At 49.3% G+C, this 20,013-nt stretch overlaps 8 protein-coding genes across 8 annotated transcripts; 4 read left to right on the top strand and 4 right to left on the bottom strand.

Moving 5' to 3' along the window:
- Positions 1-47: 47 nt before the first annotated feature.
- Positions 48-3,137, bottom strand: Asppvi_001327 (kinesin family protein; the record flags this gene model as incomplete). The annotated part of the gene is made up of 2 exons (XM_043297624.1): positions 48-2,880; positions 2,938-3,137. The coding sequence occupies 2 exons, from the start codon at positions 3,135-3,137 to the stop codon at positions 48-50; spliced, it is 3,033 nt and encodes a 1,010-aa protein (XP_043153559.1).
- Positions 3,138-4,197: 1,060 nt separating this feature from the next.
- On the bottom strand, positions 4,198-4,733 carry Asppvi_001326 (uncharacterized protein; the record flags this gene model as incomplete). Its single annotated transcript, XM_043297623.1, has 2 exons — positions 4,198-4,662; positions 4,731-4,733. The coding sequence occupies 2 exons, from the start codon at positions 4,731-4,733 to the stop codon at positions 4,198-4,200; spliced, it is 468 nt and encodes a 155-aa protein (XP_043153558.1).
- A 258-nt stretch (positions 4,734-4,991) lies between these two features.
- On the top strand, positions 4,992-5,679 carry Asppvi_001325 (uncharacterized protein; the record flags this gene model as incomplete). The annotated part of the gene is made up of 2 exons (XM_043297622.1): positions 4,992-5,448; positions 5,519-5,679. 2 exons carry the CDS (start codon positions 4,992-4,994, stop codon positions 5,677-5,679), a joined length of 618 nt encoding a protein of 205 aa, XP_043153557.1.
- Positions 5,680-7,768: 2,089 nt separating this feature from the next.
- Asppvi_001324 (cyclic nucleotide-binding domain protein) lies at positions 7,769-10,584 on the top strand (the record flags this gene model as incomplete). The annotated part of the gene is made up of 2 exons (XM_043297621.1): positions 7,769-10,186; positions 10,240-10,584. 2 exons carry the CDS (start codon positions 7,769-7,771, stop codon positions 10,582-10,584), a joined length of 2,763 nt encoding a protein of 920 aa, XP_043153556.1.
- A 1,335-nt stretch (positions 10,585-11,919) lies between these two features.
- Asppvi_001323 (putative C6 finger domain protein) lies at positions 11,920-13,934 on the top strand (the record flags this gene model as incomplete). The annotated part of the gene is made up of 3 exons (XM_043297620.1): positions 11,920-12,405; positions 12,587-12,880; positions 12,966-13,934. The coding sequence occupies 3 exons, from the start codon at positions 11,920-11,922 to the stop codon at positions 13,932-13,934; spliced, it is 1,749 nt and encodes a 582-aa protein (XP_043153555.1).
- A 1,158-nt stretch (positions 13,935-15,092) lies between these two features.
- Positions 15,093-15,361, top strand: Asppvi_001322 (uncharacterized protein; the record flags this gene model as incomplete). The annotated part of the gene is made up of 2 exons (XM_043297619.1): positions 15,093-15,176; positions 15,245-15,361. The coding sequence occupies 2 exons, from the start codon at positions 15,093-15,095 to the stop codon at positions 15,359-15,361; spliced, it is 201 nt and encodes a 66-aa protein (XP_043153554.1).
- Positions 15,362-15,778: 417 nt separating this feature from the next.
- slx4 lies at positions 15,779-18,276 on the bottom strand (the record flags this gene model as incomplete). Its single annotated transcript, XM_043297618.1, has 2 exons — positions 15,779-17,413; positions 17,467-18,276. The coding sequence occupies 2 exons, from the start codon at positions 18,274-18,276 to the stop codon at positions 15,779-15,781; spliced, it is 2,445 nt and encodes an 814-aa protein (XP_043153553.1).
- A 742-nt stretch (positions 18,277-19,018) lies between these two features.
- On the bottom strand, positions 19,019-19,705 carry Asppvi_001320 (EKC/KEOPS complex subunit CGI121/TPRKB; the record flags this gene model as incomplete). Its single annotated transcript, XM_043297617.1, has 3 exons — positions 19,019-19,306; positions 19,371-19,493; positions 19,547-19,705. 3 exons carry the CDS (start codon positions 19,703-19,705, stop codon positions 19,019-19,021), a joined length of 570 nt encoding a protein of 189 aa, XP_043153552.1.
- Positions 19,706-20,013: the final 308 nt, after the last annotated feature.

Here is a 20,013-nt window from a genome sequence, read left to right as displayed (position 1 = left end):
TACTCCATATCGCCAGCAAGTAACCAATGTAAGTCAACACTCAACGACTACCTCCAGCCTACTCCAGAGCTAGGGTAGAGAGCCTCCGGGGGCCGCTCGATGCTTGGAGCGGCCATAGTACTAAGTCTTATAGCGTCTCTGCTTGTAAGACTGATATCTCGGGGCCGAATGTCACCTCCGAATGTGGTTCTTCTATGACTCGTGCTTTTCATGATTGGAAGAGTTCGAGGACTCAAAACCCTAGGCTTGGGATCAAGCTCTTTCTCACTTTTGACCATCCGCCTGGCCTGCGAAGCGGTAAACATTGTGTTTTCGCTTGGAGAGCTTCCATAGGTTGCAGATGTCGGGCTGCGTCGGCGGTGGATGCGGAGGGAGTTCGTAGAGGCAGCGGACCCAAATTGTCCACCAGAAATTCGTCTCATCGCTGAAGTGATCTTAATGGCATCATCCTTGCTAGCCTTCCAGCTGTCCCTACTGTCGGACAGTGGGCTGCTTGAGTAACTTCCGCTGGATGTTCGGACTGCGATTCGAGACGGACGGTCGATAGAACTGCGATTCAAGAAACTGCTGTTTTCAATATCTCGCAAAGGTGAATTCTCATTGTCAGATAGCGGGAGAGTTGAGGTTGGAGGCGGCCCCACAGGCGAGCTGCCGGGCTTCTTTGACAGAAATCCCGCTTTAAATCGATTGTTCTTTGGAACGTGCAGCGTTGGTTCATTGGAAGGAGGCGGGATCGGAGAGGAGCCGAAGGGGCTGATGTTTCGGCTGGGCACAGGGATTCCGCGTGGCATTGGAGAGGCTCGGGGCAGTTGGGGTTCCTCACTGGGAGCTTCTTCAGGGATAGTCTCAGTAACTGGTTTTTGAGGGGTCTTTTGATACTCCGTCAAGGCACCGTCTTGCTCGTCGTCCTTCCAGCGGACAGTCCTCTTCACTGTTTTTGCCTGTGTTGTTTTCTTCGGCGAGAAACTGACACTCTTCCTTCCGGCACCCACTTTACGTCGTCGTGGAGATCCTTTCGTTGGTGATGCCGGGGCAGCGGGAGTAAACGTTATTGGTGCCCCTAAGCCTTTCACAGTGGGAAGATGAGCTACACTCGATCTCCTCTTCTGCTTGGGAGAGCTATGCTTCAATGGACTGAGTGGTTGAGCAGGCAGTAGTGTGCCGTCCGGTTTCACCACGTTGGTGGCGACGTTAGCTGACGAGTTGAGCATCTTCAGAAGAATCTTCTTGCCCATTTCAACTGCCTCCTCCTCGCTCAGGTGCATTATCTGCTCGATGGAGGCAATAATCTCAAATTGAGCTTGGAGAAGAACTTGAATTGTTGCTGCCTCGCCTGCCTTGTCTTGGTCGGCCACTGCGGACAAAGCCTCACGCTCCGCATTTGACCGGAGGAGCTCAGCCTCCCGATCGAAATTGGCAAAGTTGCTATTGTCGCTAATCTCAAAGTCTCTGAGTTGACGAATGGCGTTCTCTACCGCAGAGTTCATAGCTCGATCCCAGTTATTCTTCGCCAGTCGCTGATGATAATGTTGCCTACTACCCTCCAGCTCGAGGAGAATACCTTGCGCCGTTTTCCGAATCGTTTGCAGATTGGATAGAGGTTCCTCGTTTTCAGAGATTGCGCACACCGTATCGAAAGCAGCAATCCATGAAGACAACATGCCGATCCGGCGGCTTACCTGCTTCAATTTGATCATAGTATTGATCTTCTCTTGCCTATCTGGCAAGGAGTGATCATATGCGTTGCGAATACGAGAGACACCTTCCCGAATAGCTGCGTCCCTCTTTTCGGTTTGCTTCTTGAACTTTGCGAAGGCCAGTTTCTCAGATTCCTTCTGCTGAGCTTTGAGCTCATTGATCAGGTTCATTTGCTCATCGATCTTCACTAAGAAGTCTTTCACATGGCGGTTGACGTTGAATACGTTTCGCGTAACCTTAGTCTGGATATTTTTCGCCCGGTTTGCGTAGCGCAGCGTGTTTTGTGTCTCATCGAAATGTTGGCTAGATGGGCTAACGCACACAATCATCACCGTCTTACAGTTGCCGCCCAGAGAGAATTTCAGAAGACGAGTCAGCTTCGAGTTTCGGTAAGGAACGTGATTGCGCTTTCGAGGGTCGCAGAGGGCGTTGATACAGCTGCCTAGCGCGAGAAGGGACTTGTTGATATTGGCTCCTTCCAGTAGCCGCTCGCCTCTGTTCTTAGTGGCACTAGCTCGCTCGCTTCCCGCAAGGTCAATGATGCTCAGCGTCGCCATTGTATGTGGTTCGTTTACATCCGCGTTGCGATCCTTCTGGGCGATATTGATCTGAAGAACTGCATGCGACCGAGAGGAAGTGGCGTTGGCTTCCGTTGGCGACATTGTTCGACATTCGTTGCCCCGCATGATCATGTCCATAACCTGTTGTACGTTTTGCGGATGGTGACTCGATAGCCCGGAGACAGAAACTGACTGATTCGTATCCTCACGGAGCATCAAGCCCGCTTTGCTGCCGCCAGGAACCAGAAGATCACGAATTGTTTCATTGTAAATTTCAAGGTATGAAAGGGATACTTCGGTGTGCTTCTCCCCTGACCGCTCCTCGATTCGCTCGAATAACTCCTGCATGGTAAGGAAGATGATACCGGGCTGTTGTGCTGTGCCGGTGATTGTGTGCGTCTTTCCACACCCGGTGGCACCGTAAGCGAAAACTGTGGCATTGTAACCGTCAAGTACGCTGTCCAGGAGGGTTCGTGTAGTCGCTTCATACACCTCACCCTGTGTGGCGTTTTGGTCAAAGATGCGGTCGAAGGCGAATGTCTGGTCCTTGACGCGTTTGCCGTTTGGCACAACGCTTCTCGAGAACTTTTGGACTGGATTGTCCTCCGGAGGATCGAAGACTCTTTGAGCATCGTCAGCTTTCTTTTGAGTTAATAACCTGATTCACATTTGCACTCACAAGCATCTGTCATCAATGACCTTGATAATGGATCGGATCCCCTTCTGATTGAGCTTGGGAGTTGGTGCTCCGGCCAGGGAGCCATCTCCTAAGAATAGGGGACCGTCTTCACATTTTGGAAGCTGTGCTGCCTCTCGGATTGTAAAAGGTCGGACTCGAACGGTGACTGTGATCGATGAGGAGCCGCCTTCGGCTGCCATGACGTCTATATGTTAGCGTTCCTCCAGGTTGGGCCGGGGATTTAAAGTGGAAGACAGGAAACGAGAGAAGGGCGAATTTCGGGTATCTCGCGATGCCCTGCACCCTTCGGCCACGCGGAAGATTATGGAAAGAATGAGGTAAAAGGAAGTTATCAATAGAAATAGGTGTCGAGAGTCCACAGCTGGGGAATGTTGACAGTGGGCCCTCTTCGAAACTCTGAGACCTCTCTAGATTGTTGCTGATTGAGTTATTCTCCAATGATTTGTCTTCACGTCAAGCTGTTGACTTTGGGTTGTTTGTCCACGTTGCGTTGCTCCGAGCAACCATTTAGCAGTGCCGATTAGCATGATGGCGCGTGTGCTTAGCTACTTTGACCAGACTGCCCCCTAACTATGCAGAGAAACGTAATCACCACAAGATCTGATCCTTATGGCCACTCGCAACTCTATCATGATTGGCTTGATCGTCAGTATTAGAAGAGATTGGCGTCCACGCTCATCACTTTTGGAGATACCTTAGGGGTACCATGAAATAGATAGTCACGGCCCAGGTCTTTCATTATTACCTAGTCCAACATGGATCCTATAGTTTGGAGACCCCATCTAGACTCATCTTGGCTCGCCCAGGTTCGACGACGGTCGTTTTCGTGACTGGACTGATCTCTCTTCACACAATCGCCAAGCGGGGAGCAGCGATAACATATGATGATATGAGTGTGTAAATCCTGGTTATGAGAGAGTACTTTGACGTGGTGAGCCAGACCAAACGGCATCACTTTTCCGCGAACCCAAACATGAGACAAGAGAGCATTCTGCATGCAATATGCGGTCGAAGAATGGAAATGCACAGAGCTACGTTTTGAGGTATAATATTCATTCATTCATCATGTTGCAGTATCCGTTTTGTGGACGGTTGAAGTCCGTCATCAAATAAAAAGATCGGCCCTGCCATCTTCTAGTACAAAGCATCGTTTGAACACCATACTGTAAACCCATATACCCAGCCGAGCGCCAAAAGCAAGAAGCACACGAAATGCAAGAGTCTTGACTGTTTCCCTGATTAATTGGGCTCTCCCTCCTCGTCATCAAGGCTCGGAACGACGACGTCCCAGCCAGGATCCTCCAACTCGAGGTCAATGTCGAGGTCGCCATCTTTCTCTTGCTCAAGGGGCTTTCGAAACCTGAAAGCGATTACCTGTCCATTCCGTATATCTGCTGCTTTCAAACTGGTCCGCTTTCCAGCACCTCGTTTGGATGTTCCGCTGTTCTCGAGTTCTGGCATGGCAATCTCCAGTTTTGACCATCCTTTTTCTAGGTCGTTCTTGTCCACCGTAACACCAAATTCAATTTCTGAAAAGTCTTCCGGTACGGGATCCCCGTTGATCTCCTTGATTCCTCGCGATTTGAGAGCTTTGAGAAGCATCTCCTGGGCTGTCGCGATCGTCTCGTGGGGCGGAAGCATTAAAAGCACGGTGGTTCTGTGCTTCTTGAACAAAAGCGTCAAACTCAGAGGGTCCACCTGTGACTATAATATAGTGTCACATCAGCACGGTTTCCAATAATCCCACTGTTGTGCTCAAGGTGGTTACTTACCATGGTGATCTTCGATTTCTGATTATGCGCGCTTGAAGAAGCTTGGTGGGACCTCGGATCTCAATCAGATAGATAGAGACTCGGGAACTCGGAGTAGTTTAGTGCGTCCATCAGTCTCCAACCTACGCAAGAAAGCTGCAAACGATCCAGAGCACCGCTCTGACTGGCGTCGACTGATTCGATTTAAAGACAGTCACAAATCTGTATGGGACAAAACCGTTCAGTCATTATAATTCGACATCTGATTCTCCCTGCTTCAACATGGACACCGAATCCCCGACCGAGACGCGCTCTCCCGAGCCTTCAACTTTATTGAAGATCCTCCACTGGGACAAGCTTTTCGAATCCGATACTCCTCCAAGATTAGGTATTGAGGTTGGGAAGCGATTGCCGTTTACAGCTTTGTCGGCTTTCTCTGTTGGTATGGCAATCGGATCTTCGCATGGAAGCAAGAAGGCCGCATATCGTTTTCGCGCTGAAAATGCGCATCGCTTTCCGACCACATCGACGGGATGGTTTCAATACCACAAGACTAAAAATTACATAGCGATAGTCGGAGGCGTGAAAGAGGGTATGAAGATGGGACTTAAACTCAGTGCTGGTGCGCTTGCGTTCTGCCTTTTCGAAGAGACTGTGGACTATGCTCGGCACGACAGGAGAGATTTCCTCTCGACTGTCACGGCCGGACTGTCATTTTCTGGCATTTACAGCTTGCTAGGTATACCTAATCCCGTTTGGCCCAGTGTACCCATACGATAGGATAACAGCTAATTAAAGATATTCCATAGCCCGACACGACGTCTATACGGCTGCTCGCACAACGAAACTCGGCTTGAAATTGAGTCTGGCTTATGGGCTGATGCAGGATGCTCTTGAGACTCTCAAAGGGAACCGTCCGGCCTATGTCGATTTCATCTTAGGTAACCGAGGGAGCAAAAGCGAGGATTGAGGCAAATTCGCAACTGAGTCTTTCCGCCCTCTGGTGCGATTCTGAACTCAAGTTTCGACATGACTCATGACTCGTGACTCTCACGCCGGCGCATCACCTTGAGATACCTTGATGGTCGACACAGAAGTGACGGCAGATGGATGCACAATTACAGACGCGGCTTGAATGTCAGACTTCCCTGATACTTATTTTCAGGCAGAAAGTGAGGCCTTTGACACGAGATCTACATCTCCCAAATCCGCAAAAATCACATGGCACAATGAGATTTGGTAGGATAACGATTTTGCATCGTTCCTCGATGATACCCTTCCTTGCCGGGCAAGGGTGACAGCATTGAGGTTGAACTCAGTTGTGGCAGTCTGGCAGGCTTGGACTGTCGTCACTGGGTAGTCTGGCAGCTGCTCCTTATTTTCAATCTACGAACCCGGCAGTGAAGTACGAGACAAAATGCCTTCTCTTGGGGACAGAGTCACGTTTCTCCCACCAAGTACATCATCCACACTATGAGGGATTCGCACCCTCTAACTTTGATCTTTATGATCCGCAGGCTTTACCTAGCCTACGTACTCTCCTCAAGTCTCAGATTTAATGCTGGTTTCGAGTCTGGAAACATAATGTCCCACTTCTTGTGCTAGAACAAAGGGGACTAGGTCTTTCATAGATAACATCAATGGCTTCGGCATTTCCTGCTAGTCGTGGGCACAGGTTAAGAGCCTTGTAGAACTTTATAATCAAGGGGTAACAACAGGTTGTAGATCTAAAAATTGCTTATCGTACGGCTGCTCAGCTGGCCAAACCCGATAACTGCAAATGCTGAATAGGAGGTATGTACCTGCCCTACCAATTGCCAGGTGACATTTTCGGTAGACATGTAATGGCTAAATACTCCGTAGGCATCTTTGTTCTGGAAAAGCAGGACACTGGAGTTCTGAACTTCTGTGGGTGGCGCAATTTAATAGTAATAATAATAATATCCATATACATATCCACTGCTTAACCAATTGAAAATACAACAGACGATCTCCCTAGACGTATGAAGTACTCAAAGTAGATACCTACAGTTTGTAAGTCTTAAAACAATGGCTGTGTATTTCCACCATTATTCGGGCAACTGCCGAATCCTTCTGCTGGACTAATAATTAGACCGTCTGAAGGCGAATTAAAGAAGAGTCTCAAAGCACAGAGACATGCCAATGAAGATGAAACAATCCTAAAATTCCTCACATAGACTGAGCATCCTAATATCTAATCATATCTAGGTATCTACTACTAAGGTACCATTGGATGTGTTATTGGTATCGTTCTTTACCTATATTACCTGCTGATCCTACCTGGATTAGATAAATTCTGACCGCTGCTGTTGGCACTTTTGGATAGATAGCTGCGAGTACCCCACCACCGACATCTCTGGCAGTGTTGGCTCCCATATACATGGCCAATCTCCCGGCTCAAATTGTTGTCCCGCATTTGCAGTACAAGGATCGATGATTCTTTCCCCTGCTGAGCATTACTCAATATTCTGTCTTGCATTTTCAGCCTCCTCAGCCTCTCCGTCATCATCACAAATCTCTATCCCTGTCAGATAGAAACTATTACCAATATCCGGGGAAGACAGCTGAAGGAGTAGTAGGTGTACTGACTTGGCTCTACTGAATTAGTGGTGGAGCTCTACCACATTCCCACTATGATTTGACGTTGGTGATCCCCGCTTTCATTAACATTTGGTATTATTCAGTTGGAACGGTTTCTGCCGTCCGCTAAGCACCTAGTACTAGTACTTACCTGTGTGCTATGCTTCTTCCTTTTGCGAAATTCCCGAAGTCGCTGAAAAAGTTCCAGTTCCCATCTCATCGCTGCGTGTTCATTGTTGAAATCTCCACGACCAGATGTCGCGCCATTACTGACGCACGTCGTTGCCATCCCCGCCCCCCGGCGGTGCTTTTCTGAAGCTCCCGTGATCACTATTCTCGTCGACGTCATCGGCCCATTGATCGCTCCCGGCGAACTATATGCTGCTTAATCGGACGACACAGGATTAGTTCTTTCTAGAGTCCGTATCCAAATCGCAAGGCATTGCAACCCATTCATCATGCGGCGTCACGGCAGGGCTGGCGGAGGAACCAAGGCCGTCACGCCAGTCTCCGATACCGTCTCGTTGATACACTCATTCGACTCAGTCACAAATCCGAATCGACCGGCACGACCGTCCCCGTTGGCATCCTCGCATATCCAAGCATTACCTCTGGACCTAATTGATCGATTACGTTCCTTTCCCCTGTTCCAATCCACGCCCGAATCGTTCCTGGTGGAGGTCGCACAGCATCTGCGCCCCCAGCTCAGTGCTCCGAATGATTATATCCTGACGGAGGGTGACGAGGCCAAGGCGATATACTGGTTGGTTAGGGGCGCTGTCTCAGTCACTTCTCTCGATGGCGAAAGTATCTATGCCGATTTGGAACCGGGCGCGTTCTTTGGCGAGATTGGGGTATTGATGGACCGCCCCCGAACAGCCACCATCATCGCTCGAACGCGATGTCTACTGGTCGTTCTGTCCAAAGAGGACTTCAGGAATATTCTTCCCCGATTTCCGGAGGTGGAGCGAGCGATAAGGGATGAGGCCCAGGAACGATTGATGATACTGGAGAAGAAGAAGAAGGAAACCTCAACACCTTCGGCTGACCTCACGGGCCCAGCTCGCAGAGGCTCGAAGAGACTAAGAGATTCGTCCTCTGGAGACCTATCACCTATCGAACGTGAAGGCACATCCTTGAAGGCTGGCAACAAAAAGCGCAAATCACCAAGCCCTGGAGTCGGTGTTGCAGATGCTTCTTCAAGCGCGCTGGCGAACGGGTCGGTGAATGTCCGCCTCTTGCTTAAGGAATTGCCTCTCTTCTCCAGCCTTCCCCCGGACATACTACACTTTCTAGGGCTCAATGCTCAACCACGGTCGTACCATCCGTTCACGGACATTATCCGACAAGACTCCCAGGGACGTGAAATTTATTTCATTGTGCGAGGCGAAGTTGAAGTTCTCACGGAAAGAACGGACGCACAAGACCGCCACTCTCTACCAACTACTGTCGAGAAACCACCATTCGAAGTCAAAGCAAGACTCAAACAAGGGCAGTATTTTGGAGAGGTTGTGAGTCTGTCGCTGGCGCCCCGCAGGACAGCGACGGTACGCTCCGTCACTGCAGTCGAGTGCCTCATGCTTGGCGGCGATGTCCTCGCCGAATTTTGGGACAAGCTTCCTCAGAATGTCCGCCTGCAGGTCGAGAACACGGCCAAGGAGAGACTTCAGTCTGCGTCTGACGGTGACGTTGTCATGTCAGATGCAGAAAGCGCTGATCAGCCCGCCACTGGGGAGTTTAAAGTCAGGGCTGCTCGGCGACAATCAATGCCGCTTTTGACACTCACAGAGACAGAGTTGGATAGCCCGCGAGCTCCCAATGCCATGGAGGATCATAATGTGCTGAAGCCCTCAGATCCTGACCCTTTTCTGAGTGTTGGCTTGGACAAGGTTCGATTACGCAGCCGGCGCGGGTCAGTCGCCCCGCTGACACCAGACGAGGTGTCTGGGGAGCAGCAGCGACAATCACCTCCGTCTGGAACTCGTTCGACGAGGTCGTCTCTCTACTCCCTTTCCGAGACATCGACTTTATCAACAGCACAGAAGACACACCGCGAGTCACGCGGCGATAACGTCGGCATTCTACCGGACAATATACTCGTGAGGATTTTCCAACACCTGGAGCTTCATGAACTTCTGCGCCTTCGAGCTGTCTCTCTGCACTGGTCTGAGATTCTTACCAAATCCGCTGAACTCGTTCGTTATCTTGATTTAAGCATATATAATCGCAAGCTTAGCGATGATGTTTTGGTCAAAATAATCTGCCCTTTTGCGGGAGAACGACCTCGCCACGTCGATATCAGTAATTGCTTCCACATCACCGACGAAGGCTTCTCGAAATTGGCCGCTTCATGCGGTGCTAACGTCGTCACTTGGAAGATGAAAAGTGTCTGGGACGTTACTGCATCTGCCATTCTTGAGATGACTGGCAAAGCGACTGGTCTACAGGAAGTTGATTTGAGTAATTGTAGAAAAGTCGGGGACACGCTGTTGGCTCGGATAATTGGCTGGGTTGCTCCTGGACAACATAAGTCCAACGGCGAGACTGGAAAGGTGGGCAAAGCGGCTTTGAAGCCCACCATGCAGACTGAAGCGGGCACTGTATACGGTTGTCCGCAACTGAAGAAATTGACCCTGTCATACTGCAAACATGTCACGGATCGCTCGATGCATCATATTGCGTCCCATGCTGCCTCCAGGATCGAACAGATGGATTTGACCCGATGTACGACAATCACTGACCAGGGCTTCCAGTACTGGGGAAATGCCCAATTTATCAATTTGCGCAAACTCACCTTGGCGGACTGCACTTATCTCACCGACAACGCGATTGTCCACCTAACCAACGCAGCCAAACAGCTACAAGAACTGGATTTGGTAAGCTCATCACTGTTCACGAGCTATCTTGCAGAACCGCTAACCATCGCCAGTCGTTTTGCTGCGCTTTGTCAGACACAGCGACAGAAGTTCTCGCACTCCAATGCTCGCAGTTGACCTATCTCAACATGTCGTTCTGTGGGTCCGCGATCTCGGACCCTTCCTTACGCAGCATTGGACTCCACCTACTGAATCTCAAACGGCTATCAGTCCGTGGCTGCGTCCGGGTCACGGGTGTGGGCGTTGAAGCGGTCGCAGAAGGCTGCAATCAGCTGGAGTCGTTTGATGTCAGTCAGTGCAAAAACCTCCTTCCGTGGCTCGAAGACGGCGGACCCCTCAAATACAAAGGCAAAATCGACTTTGAGACCGTAGCGCAGAATGGACGAGTGTTTCGATAACCGCCTTCACAACTGCGGTCCGTTTCTTGACATCCCCTCATTTTCGCGACCTTATAATCCACTGCTCAACTCGCTGGGTCGATGTCTTCTAATCCTTGAATGGGCATATATTGCCCTCGAAACTATTATCTAATGCCTTTTCATCCTCGTATTCGTGGATCTAACCACCTTCCAACATTTCATCGACCACCTCATCTCATACGATTTCACTATCAGTTTGCAGGATTTCTTCTCGCCTGGGTGAGCGACTATTTTCTTGGATTCCCTTATGTGCCACGATCAGTAACTGTACTGGAATCGTTCTATCAAATATTATCAGCATCGCCCACGGTTTCCTTGGTTCCTTTGCATCGTTTCTCCATTTCACTGCCTTTACGCTAGGACTCATTCTTTTAATTCTGTATGGGCTGCATAGGACTCCGGCGTGGGAGGAGTTTGACTGAGGGAAGAGCGTTTGCCAGCATTTTTTCTTCAAAGGGTTGGATTGGTGACAAATTTCCTGTCATGTCTGATGATATTGTCACTTCAGGGCTTTCATGCTGTAACCTAGAATGCTGTTCTTTGACTTCATTTTGGAGCTACGAATGGATAAATAGATGAATCTCGAACTTGCGTCTCCTTCATGCTTCTTGAGGATCCCCTGGTTCTTCTTGGTTTCAGCAACTCTTTGTTCTTTGGATCGCTGAAACTTCATTATGTTTTCCCGACACAGCATCGTCCTCTTTCATAACCTCTTTGTGCCAGTGCAAGCTAAGACAAAGGAAGAAAACTGAAAAGTAAGTCAGGGCCCATTCAATGCTATTCTTTCAACATCAACATTTACCTTTGTCACTGATGCAACTCACGTTCAAAACAATGTAATCCTTCAGAATGCTCTTGCCTTGAAGAAGGCGATAGGTCTCGCTATGCTTCTTGTGCTTCATCACTTTTCAATAAAATTTTATTACAGTGACGATCGAAGGTCGAACCAGCAAATCCGACATCTATTTTTGGCCTCTACAATCTCCATAAGAGATTTTGAATGATCCAACCCTTTGTTCAGTTTGACATTGTATGCTTCAGAATGCTTTGTTGCTACTGTATCTGAAGAAGTGTCAACAATGAAGCCAAATGCCTGGATTGCAGAGCAGAACCCCGTCAAGATGAGGTATAAGTACAGCTTTCTCTTTCTGCATCTGGAACTCTCCAACAGAAATCAGTTCCATATTGCAATCAGCTATCGTCTCACTCACACTTCCTTTTCCTGCTTTATCCGTTCACGACCGATCCGAAGTACCGATCCTCCAGCGGCCTTTGCACAAGCGGATCTCCTAGCAGTAAGTACACCAAGACAAGATGTCTGGGAGAAAGCGGAGAATTGACGATGTCGACAACAGCGACAATGACAGCCGGAAAAAACAAGCGAGAGTTCCAAACCTAGGCAGTGGAGCGAACAGTGGACAGTCCTCTTCAGTGTTGAACGCTGAAGCTGTTGCCAAAGCTCCGAACACGACAGCTGCCGTCGCTAGCCAGCCTGTGAGTGGTGAGGCCCTTGGTACCAAAACTGCTCCCGCAGAAGCTGAGCAAAGCCGAGACAAAGGGAAACAGCGGCAAGAACAAGTAGAAGAAGCTAAAGAAGCCGCAAAAGAAGCTGCAGGGAGACTATCAGTTGACAACAAGGAGTCCACTGCAGGACCTTCCACTGAATCAAGCAAGCAGCCTCGGGTGAAAAGGCAGCGTCGCAAAAAGACCGACCCAGTGCCAGACCCCGTGGAGAAGGCTCTTAGCAGGATTGAGAACAATCCTACCAAGCGTACTGACAGAGCGTGTGACAATTGCAGAGTAAGTGATCAATAACCCCTTCCTCCTCTATCTTTCGCTACAACGGATGGAATAGATGAGTACACAAACGGATACCGTGAGTGGGATCCTCTTTCATTTTCCTCCTCATGCTATTTCCCCGAGCTTCATTCCTCCTATTGCCCAGTTCTCAGTTAGAGACTAACGCCGGTCTTTTGTTCAGGTTCAGAAGTTGAAGTGCGACAACGATCCTGATGGCTGTGCACAATGTGTGAAAAGGAGTATGCAGTGCACATTGACTTTAGCAACCCAGAAGACCTATGTTCGGGGAGCTCCTCAGGAGACTGGACAGGCCCGAGATGGATTGAATCTTGAGGTTGAAAGGCTCCGCGAAGATGTTAACTTGCTGCAGCAAGATGTTATCTTGCTCCGGCGAGATCTCCACCTGCTACGACAGGAGAATATGCAGTTACGTCGCGAGCTGGCCGGTCTTCAGGCAGGATTTCCTAACCAGAATGTGAGTAACAATTATTCTAACATATACCATTCTGTTATGCTGTCAAACAGCTTAGTGAGACGTGCAGATGCTGACTTGAGACTAGCAATATCCTTGGAATCCTCCTCCGGCTGAGCAAGCGCCTCCCCACGCCCCCTACGAAGTGCCTCCTCAAGCCCAAGCGGCAGGGCAAGGAGCTGGCCACATGCCACTTCCTGTAAGCTTTCTTCCGGCAGGACAGGAAACACTCTATCCCGAGCTTCCCGCAAACCCTCCTCTGGAAGGGCAAGGAGCTGGCTACTTGCCATTTCCTGAAAACGCTCCTCTGGCAGGACCGGGAGCAGGCAATCCCGCACCTCCTCCAAACCTTCCCCTGGTGGGACCAGGCCTTCTCAACTTTCCACCTGCTCCGAACCTTCCTCCGGTAATACAAGAACCTGCCAATTTCCTACCTGCTCCAACAACGCCTCCGCCGGGGCAAGGCTCTCCCTCCGTTCGATCTGACAGTAGTAGTCCCTACCGGACATCTTCCGAGGCGAGTACAGACAATGATGACACCAATTCCGGTGCTACTAACAATGATCCAGCTTTCGCTAACCAAATTGTTCCCCCAATGACCGAGCTGGGAGGTGCCCAACCGGCTCTGGAAGCACAGCAACTTGGTTACCAGGACACTATGGCCGATCCCACTGCGATAAGCGGTCTCGATGATGATTTTCTGGAAGGTTTTGTCGCTCAACCAGCTGATCTGAACGACCTCAATGACTTCAATGTCTTCAATGCCTCCGGTGGTGACAATGGCGACGATGTTGACAATGGTGGGGATCCCATAGACTTGTTAATGCTACCTGCTGACAGAGCTCGTCTCGCGGGCTTCACCAATCAGCCGTCTTATCCCAGTGCTGCTAATGCTGCGGGCCCAGCGACAGACCCCTTAACAATTGATCCTGCACAACTTAACTTGCAACCAGTTGATTACCCGCAGGTTGCAAGTCCAACTACGACACAGGCAATGGCAGATATTCTACGGTATTTACAAAACGGGAGAGACAATGACGGTCCTCAGCAGAACTAACCAACTGCTCTTGAAAATACTGACAGCAGGGCGAAGCAGCACAACTCTCATGTTTTCCAATGCTTAGCAAGCTGGCGTTAGTGTTCGGCGATGACAAAAATGTTCAAGGTGTCTTTGCTATTTGGAATGCTGTACTGCATTGCGATACCCTGTTGCACTTGATCTTCTTACCCTTTTACTTGACTCTTGAGTTTTAACTGCGTCGAATATCCTTTATGCTTTTGCTTAGACATGGTTGGCATTTGTTGATCGACATTGAGGGGCCTGCCCCTGATTGTCCTTCACTTTTAGATATGCCACTCATTCATTGCTCAGGTCCGGAATAGTTAGATAATCCCAATGTGATTGACGTGGCTATTTGCTTATAGTGTGGTGATAGTTACATGACACGTCTCATCTGCATCCTATCCTTCCTATTCTGGAAATTCTTCGGGAGTCCCCAAGTCCACATCTGGTCATTCCCGTGACATTACCGTGGTCGACGATGCCTCCACTGTCTGCCAGGAGCGTACACAGTACGCACTTCAAACTTGACTGGAGACGTAACTGAACAAAGAACTTCTTCCTGAGAGATAGCAGCCACAGCAACTTATTTAAACAACAACTACGGCCAGCTTCCAAAAGTCAATGATCTAAGGTGCTTTACAATGTTGACATATGTTCATCAACCCCTTGCTCACTGCTTCTGAGGAAGCGCACCGATCACTTAGTACGTGTATCTCAACCAAAAGCAAAAGTACCATATCACAAAACGGTCCCAAAGAGGACTGAATATCTGCCACAAGCGAAGACGGTCGCTGTTCATACATCCAATCTGTATCCACCAGGAAATCTCCATCACAGACTGATCTACTACCGGGTAACCCCCATCCACGTCATCTCCCCTGAGGACAAGGACTGCTCTGAGGGCATACTCCACACTCGCACCACCACGCCTTCTATACATAGAAACCAATGCATCACCCTGAAGATCAAAGCAGGTGGCACAGGTACATATAAATCCATTCCACTTGGGCGAACATTCATCGAAGTACAAGTTCCCAAGCACACGCTCCTTCCTGACAGGCCTAGCTACTATCTTACACTCCTTCAACCACTCATCCGCCATCCCACTCCAGTCACTCATTCTTTTCCCTTGATCTCAAACATCCAGACAACATGAGATTCACATTCTTTGCTGCTCTCGCCCTCCTCGGCACTGCTTTGGCGGCTCCTACTGCGCCTACTACCTCCAGAGCTACTGTACGCTGGAAGGCCAAGAGCCATGCATGATGATCGAAATGAGAAAGATTGCTAATGCGGTGGCATAGATCCCGGCTGGTCAACCCTGCACGAAGAACGGAAGTATGGGCGTCTGCCAGAGCGGACTCTGCTTGGTGAGTTACTCTGCGTCCTCAGCTCTCAGGGGGCCCGAAGGCGAATACTGATTGATACTCGCGGTATGGTGCAGCAAGATGAGAAGGCCTCTTCTGGAGTCTGCAAGTGAACGAAGAAAAGGAATCCCGTCGAAAACGGGCTGTCATTCCAAGGAAGTTATACGTACCTCTTGAGAAGGCTGTGAAACCATATACTTTTAATCTATTTGAACCTAATTAAGAACCTGGGTATTGCGTACTGTCCGCCATGGAAATGTTTCTGTTCTATATCTCACTGAAAGCATCTAGTATAATTGAATACGAAAAAAATGACATGACGCCCACTTATGCTCGAACCAATCCCAGGGGTATCTTCCTAATTGCTGTATAGGATTATGGAGAGACCAAAACTCCAGACCGACATGCCTCTAATCGATAATGTGTAAAAGAGAAAAGTATCTTCAGTGCTCGTCTCATAGCAGACGATGGCTACCGCTCAGACCGTCTGCTATTCTTTCTAAAACCGCAGCAGATGCCGTTGCTCTCACACCACTGCCTCACAAATTCTGCACTGACTTCTCTGTCCTCATGGACAAGCCCCAGTCCCTCGATGTTGAGCCAGGTGGCAAAATCCTCCAGGACGATGGGATCGTACATCAGAATTTTCTCATGCCAGCTAGGGCGCTTGCAGCCAACGGAGAACGATCGTGGCTGCAATCGTATAGCCTTGGTTATCTGGCTGGCCAGATCTGGCAGACTAGATTCCGCTACAGAATCAGGAGACGGTTTGGTGCCGGAGTCAGCATTTGTCCGCGTCGGACTGGATGGCATAGTTGAAACAGGCAGAGGCTGACTGCTACTGCTTTCTGACATATGGCGCTTGTAATGACTCTGCAGCCGACTGGGAGATGGTATGAGCTCATCTTCCGAATCCTCAATTTCTTCCACATCTGCAAATGATGACTTCGCCAACGCCTGACTCGATTTGTTAGCGGTGTGACTCGGTTTATCCTCCAGAGCTGCAATCGGTTTCGCCTCTTCGGCGAGACATGCGCTCTCCTTTTTCGCCTTTTTAGCTGCATCCGTCGTCGAGGTTTGCTTGTTTGTCTGCGATTGAGCGCTAGCCTTTCCCGTCGAGCCGTCATCTGGTTTTCCTGGAACATCTTGAACAACGGTCGGTGTGCTCACGTGTTGCGCCTCCCAGCATTTTTCAAGCACTTCAATCATCTTCCTGCGACTCTTCATTGGCTTGAAACCATACAATCTGACTTCCCTTGACAAATCGGAGTCCTTCCAATCAGCGAATCGTGGCATTGGGCGAATTTCCGATGCCCTGCAAACGGTTTCCTCCGATTTAATTTCGCTGGTTATCAAGTTCTCCGTGTATATGCCGACTCCCGCCTCAACTTCATCCGTGATCTCTACAGACCGGAGAGGTTTTCCCTGAGGCACTGTGTTCTCCTCATCCTTTTCAGTCCTGTCCTGTAGCTCACCATCGGGTTTCGGCGGAAGCTCGGAAATGTCAGAAATGTCTACCATATCCAGCACCTCAATTTCAGCTAGGGATCCATCCACATCTCTGGCTGCGACAGACCATAAATCTCTTGGAGTTTGGAAGCGCGATACTGCGGTACGAGAATATAAACCAGACACTTCCCTTGTGGTCGAAGAAGGCTTGCGGTTTTCAATCATACTATTTTCTGACGCGCGTATTGCCTTTTGCATATCTCTGAGCATCGTTGGCGAGTCTTCCCGCTCCAACTGACTGCATGTTCCGAACATCAAATCCTGATCCTTCAAGTAATTGACGGCATCCTCAGGAGGGAGAACACTTGAGTCGATGTCCAGGGATATAGAGAACAATTTGCCTTCAGACAGGACGTTGTTGGTGACATCATCTGAGGCTCTCATCATGGCGCCTGCTGCATCCAAGTGATCTGTACTATCATTGGTGTATAGGGCTGTCACACGGCCAGTAAGAGTTGTGATCTTTCTGCTTCTTTTCCTCGGCCTCCCCTCGCCTGCTGAGGCTTTGGAGGATCGAGTGCTGCAGACATTTGAACGGTTACTATCAACCTTCGGCGATGTCCGCTTAGAATTTGATGTGTTTCGAGTGTCTACAAGCTGCAAAAAGGTCAGAATGCGCTGCAGGATGATGACAACCCTAGAACACATACCTCTAGTCGCCTGCGCTTCGTTGGAGCGCCACCGTCAGAGAGTTTCAAGTCACCTTGAGAATCGGTGGCGGCTTTCAAAAAGCCATATTCCGATAGAAGGCTGCCGAAGCGAATCTTATCGTCGTCAATATCATCCAATTCGACGGCTCGCTTGCCAGTGTCCTTCGTAGGCGTCCAATCTAGCCTTCTCTTCATAGCTACTTCAAGTTGTAAGCCATCCTTCTCCAACTCCAGTTTGTTCGCTGAACTTTTTCCCGGTGAGACGTCCGATGTCACAAGTTCCTTGGTTTTATCTTCAGATTTGACAGTCTCGGTAATGCCGGATTTCGCCACTTTCCCAGTGATCGTCTTGTTTTTGGACGTAGTGCGCTTTTTCGCAGCGTCTGTGCGCTTTTTCTTTGATCCTGTCCCTTTCTCGGACGTGCATTCATCGTGTTTCGGTATGGGAGGTTCAGAATGGTCAAAGAGCGTCTGTGACTCGTTCGTAGATTGTTCTTTCGCCCGTATCTGTCTTCCTCCTCGAGCCACCTTCTTTCTCCTCGGTGCAGCCAAATCTTTCAATTTAGTCCCTGTTTCAGACTTTTCTTTCCCAGCCCTCGACGAGCTGTCGTTTCCATTTTGAGTTTTGAAAAACCGCGAGCGCACGGGTGGCCGAAACAGCTCTGACGGAGAAGGCAGAGGCGAAGGGGACGAAGAAACCGGTGATATGCCGCATACCTTCTCCGGATCACATTTTGGCTCTGCTGGAGAGTGAGAGGGAATCTGATCTGGCGAAGAAGAGAGAACGATTATGTCTGTAGCTGTACACATGGTGGCAAATGAGATCTGCGGCCAAGGACCGTACCCTGTCGGCAAGTCATTAGTCTGATATAGAGTTAGAGTCCAGAAAGATAATGTATTGTGCAGCTGCAAAGAGCTGTCAGAAAATCAATGGTTAGTCCATTATTGAAACTGATGTCGCGAGCCTTGGGATGAATGAGAATTGATGAAGCTGCAGGTTTGTCGATTGTCTTGGCGGTGCTGTGAAATTACCACTTTAGGTAGCATTGATTGGTGGGCCAGGCAACGAGTCCATTTAGGAAGGAAACGACCATCGCAGCTACGAAACTACAGGGCACCATAAACCTCACAGAAAACTTCTGTATATCAGAATGGATAAGATACAGTAGTTAATTTGTTTCAGTTTCGAGAACAAGATGTATTGTTGTCCCTCGCAACATTAGTGAGCATTGGCGGACTCCTCAGTTTCCCATATCATTTACGCGCAACTGGCGCCAGCACCCAGACACTGTTTCTTGGGTAGTGTGCAACACGATTCATCACAAGGTCATATGTGGTGACAGGTAACAACGGACGCCGTACTGACATTGTCACCCAACTGCTTTAGGAGGGCAGCAAAAGGGGATTGATCCTGAAGAACTTCGGGCACGGTCATAGTGCGTTCACGTAGGTCAACCCAAACGGCATGTAACTTGCTCTTGTAAGATTGAGCATCGCATGAAGATCCCCAAAGTGAGGAGGTCATAGTTGTTGAGACAATAACGGCTTCGGATCACATTGCCCCACGCAGAGCAATTGCACCTATGAGCGAAAGTTCCAGTCGTCGCTTCTCATCGTCCTGAGCGCCTAAAGCGCCCAATTTGTAGGCTTTCTTAATCTTCGAAACGTCCGAGATTTCAGACAATGTCTCATCAGCGAATGGTACGGGAGAACCCTCAATTGATTTCTGCAGATGCGCCGCTACCGATTCATGAGTAACATCTGGCGTTACGGAGACTTTGACCACCAACAGGTCTGCCGTCGAGTCTGTAAGGCCGAATTTGCGGAAAGAGTCTGCAATCTGGTGTATTGTCAGTGATGCTCGTGAAAAGCATATTGCTCGTCTGTGCAATCTGAAAACGCACATTGTTGGCGGGGCTCAAGGAGAAGACGATTTCCGAATGGACATTGCGCGACTTGAGACGCCCATTGAGATAATCATTAACCGCTCTGAAGATGGCGGAAAGGATATGGGTCCTTGAAAAGACCTTATTCATTTCAGTATGCTTGCTCAAGTGCGCTTTTCTTATGTGGTCCATACCATGCTTGCATCAATAAACGCATACTCGAAATCACCATTGCCTGACAACAGCTGCTGCCGGAGAGACGGTGCGTTTTTCACATCACGATATAGAGCTATATGAATGGGCAGAGCTGAAGGCAGATGAGGAAGATATATGGTCTCAAGGAACACAGTCATGGCGCGCACTCCCGTCTGAAATGTTAATCGCAGATACGAAAATGTTGAAGCAACCAACTCAAAAGTCTTTCTTTTCCTATTCTGCACTTTCTCAGCTACAGCCTCAGATTGACCATTTAAAACGATCGCAGGAGATAATCAGTAACTCCGATTCCTCCGCGACACAATTTCTCCTGCCCCTCCCCCCACTATGTCACTGGTAGTAAGCTATAATCACGTGACTGCGCTTCTCGAACTTTCGGGTTCCCGTAGTGGATGCCGCCGGAGGTTGCTGATATCACCGGCGCTTTGCTTAAAAACACCGTCGT

The sequence above is a fragment of the Aspergillus pseudoviridinutans genome (assembly GCF_018340605.1).
Source record: "Aspergillus pseudoviridinutans IFM 55266 DNA, scaffold_1, whole genome shotgun sequence".
In the NCBI taxonomy this organism is placed as follows: Eukaryota; Fungi; Ascomycota; class Eurotiomycetes; order Eurotiales; family Aspergillaceae; genus Aspergillus; species Aspergillus pseudoviridinutans.
This window is presented reverse-complemented; position numbering and strand designations above follow the sequence as displayed.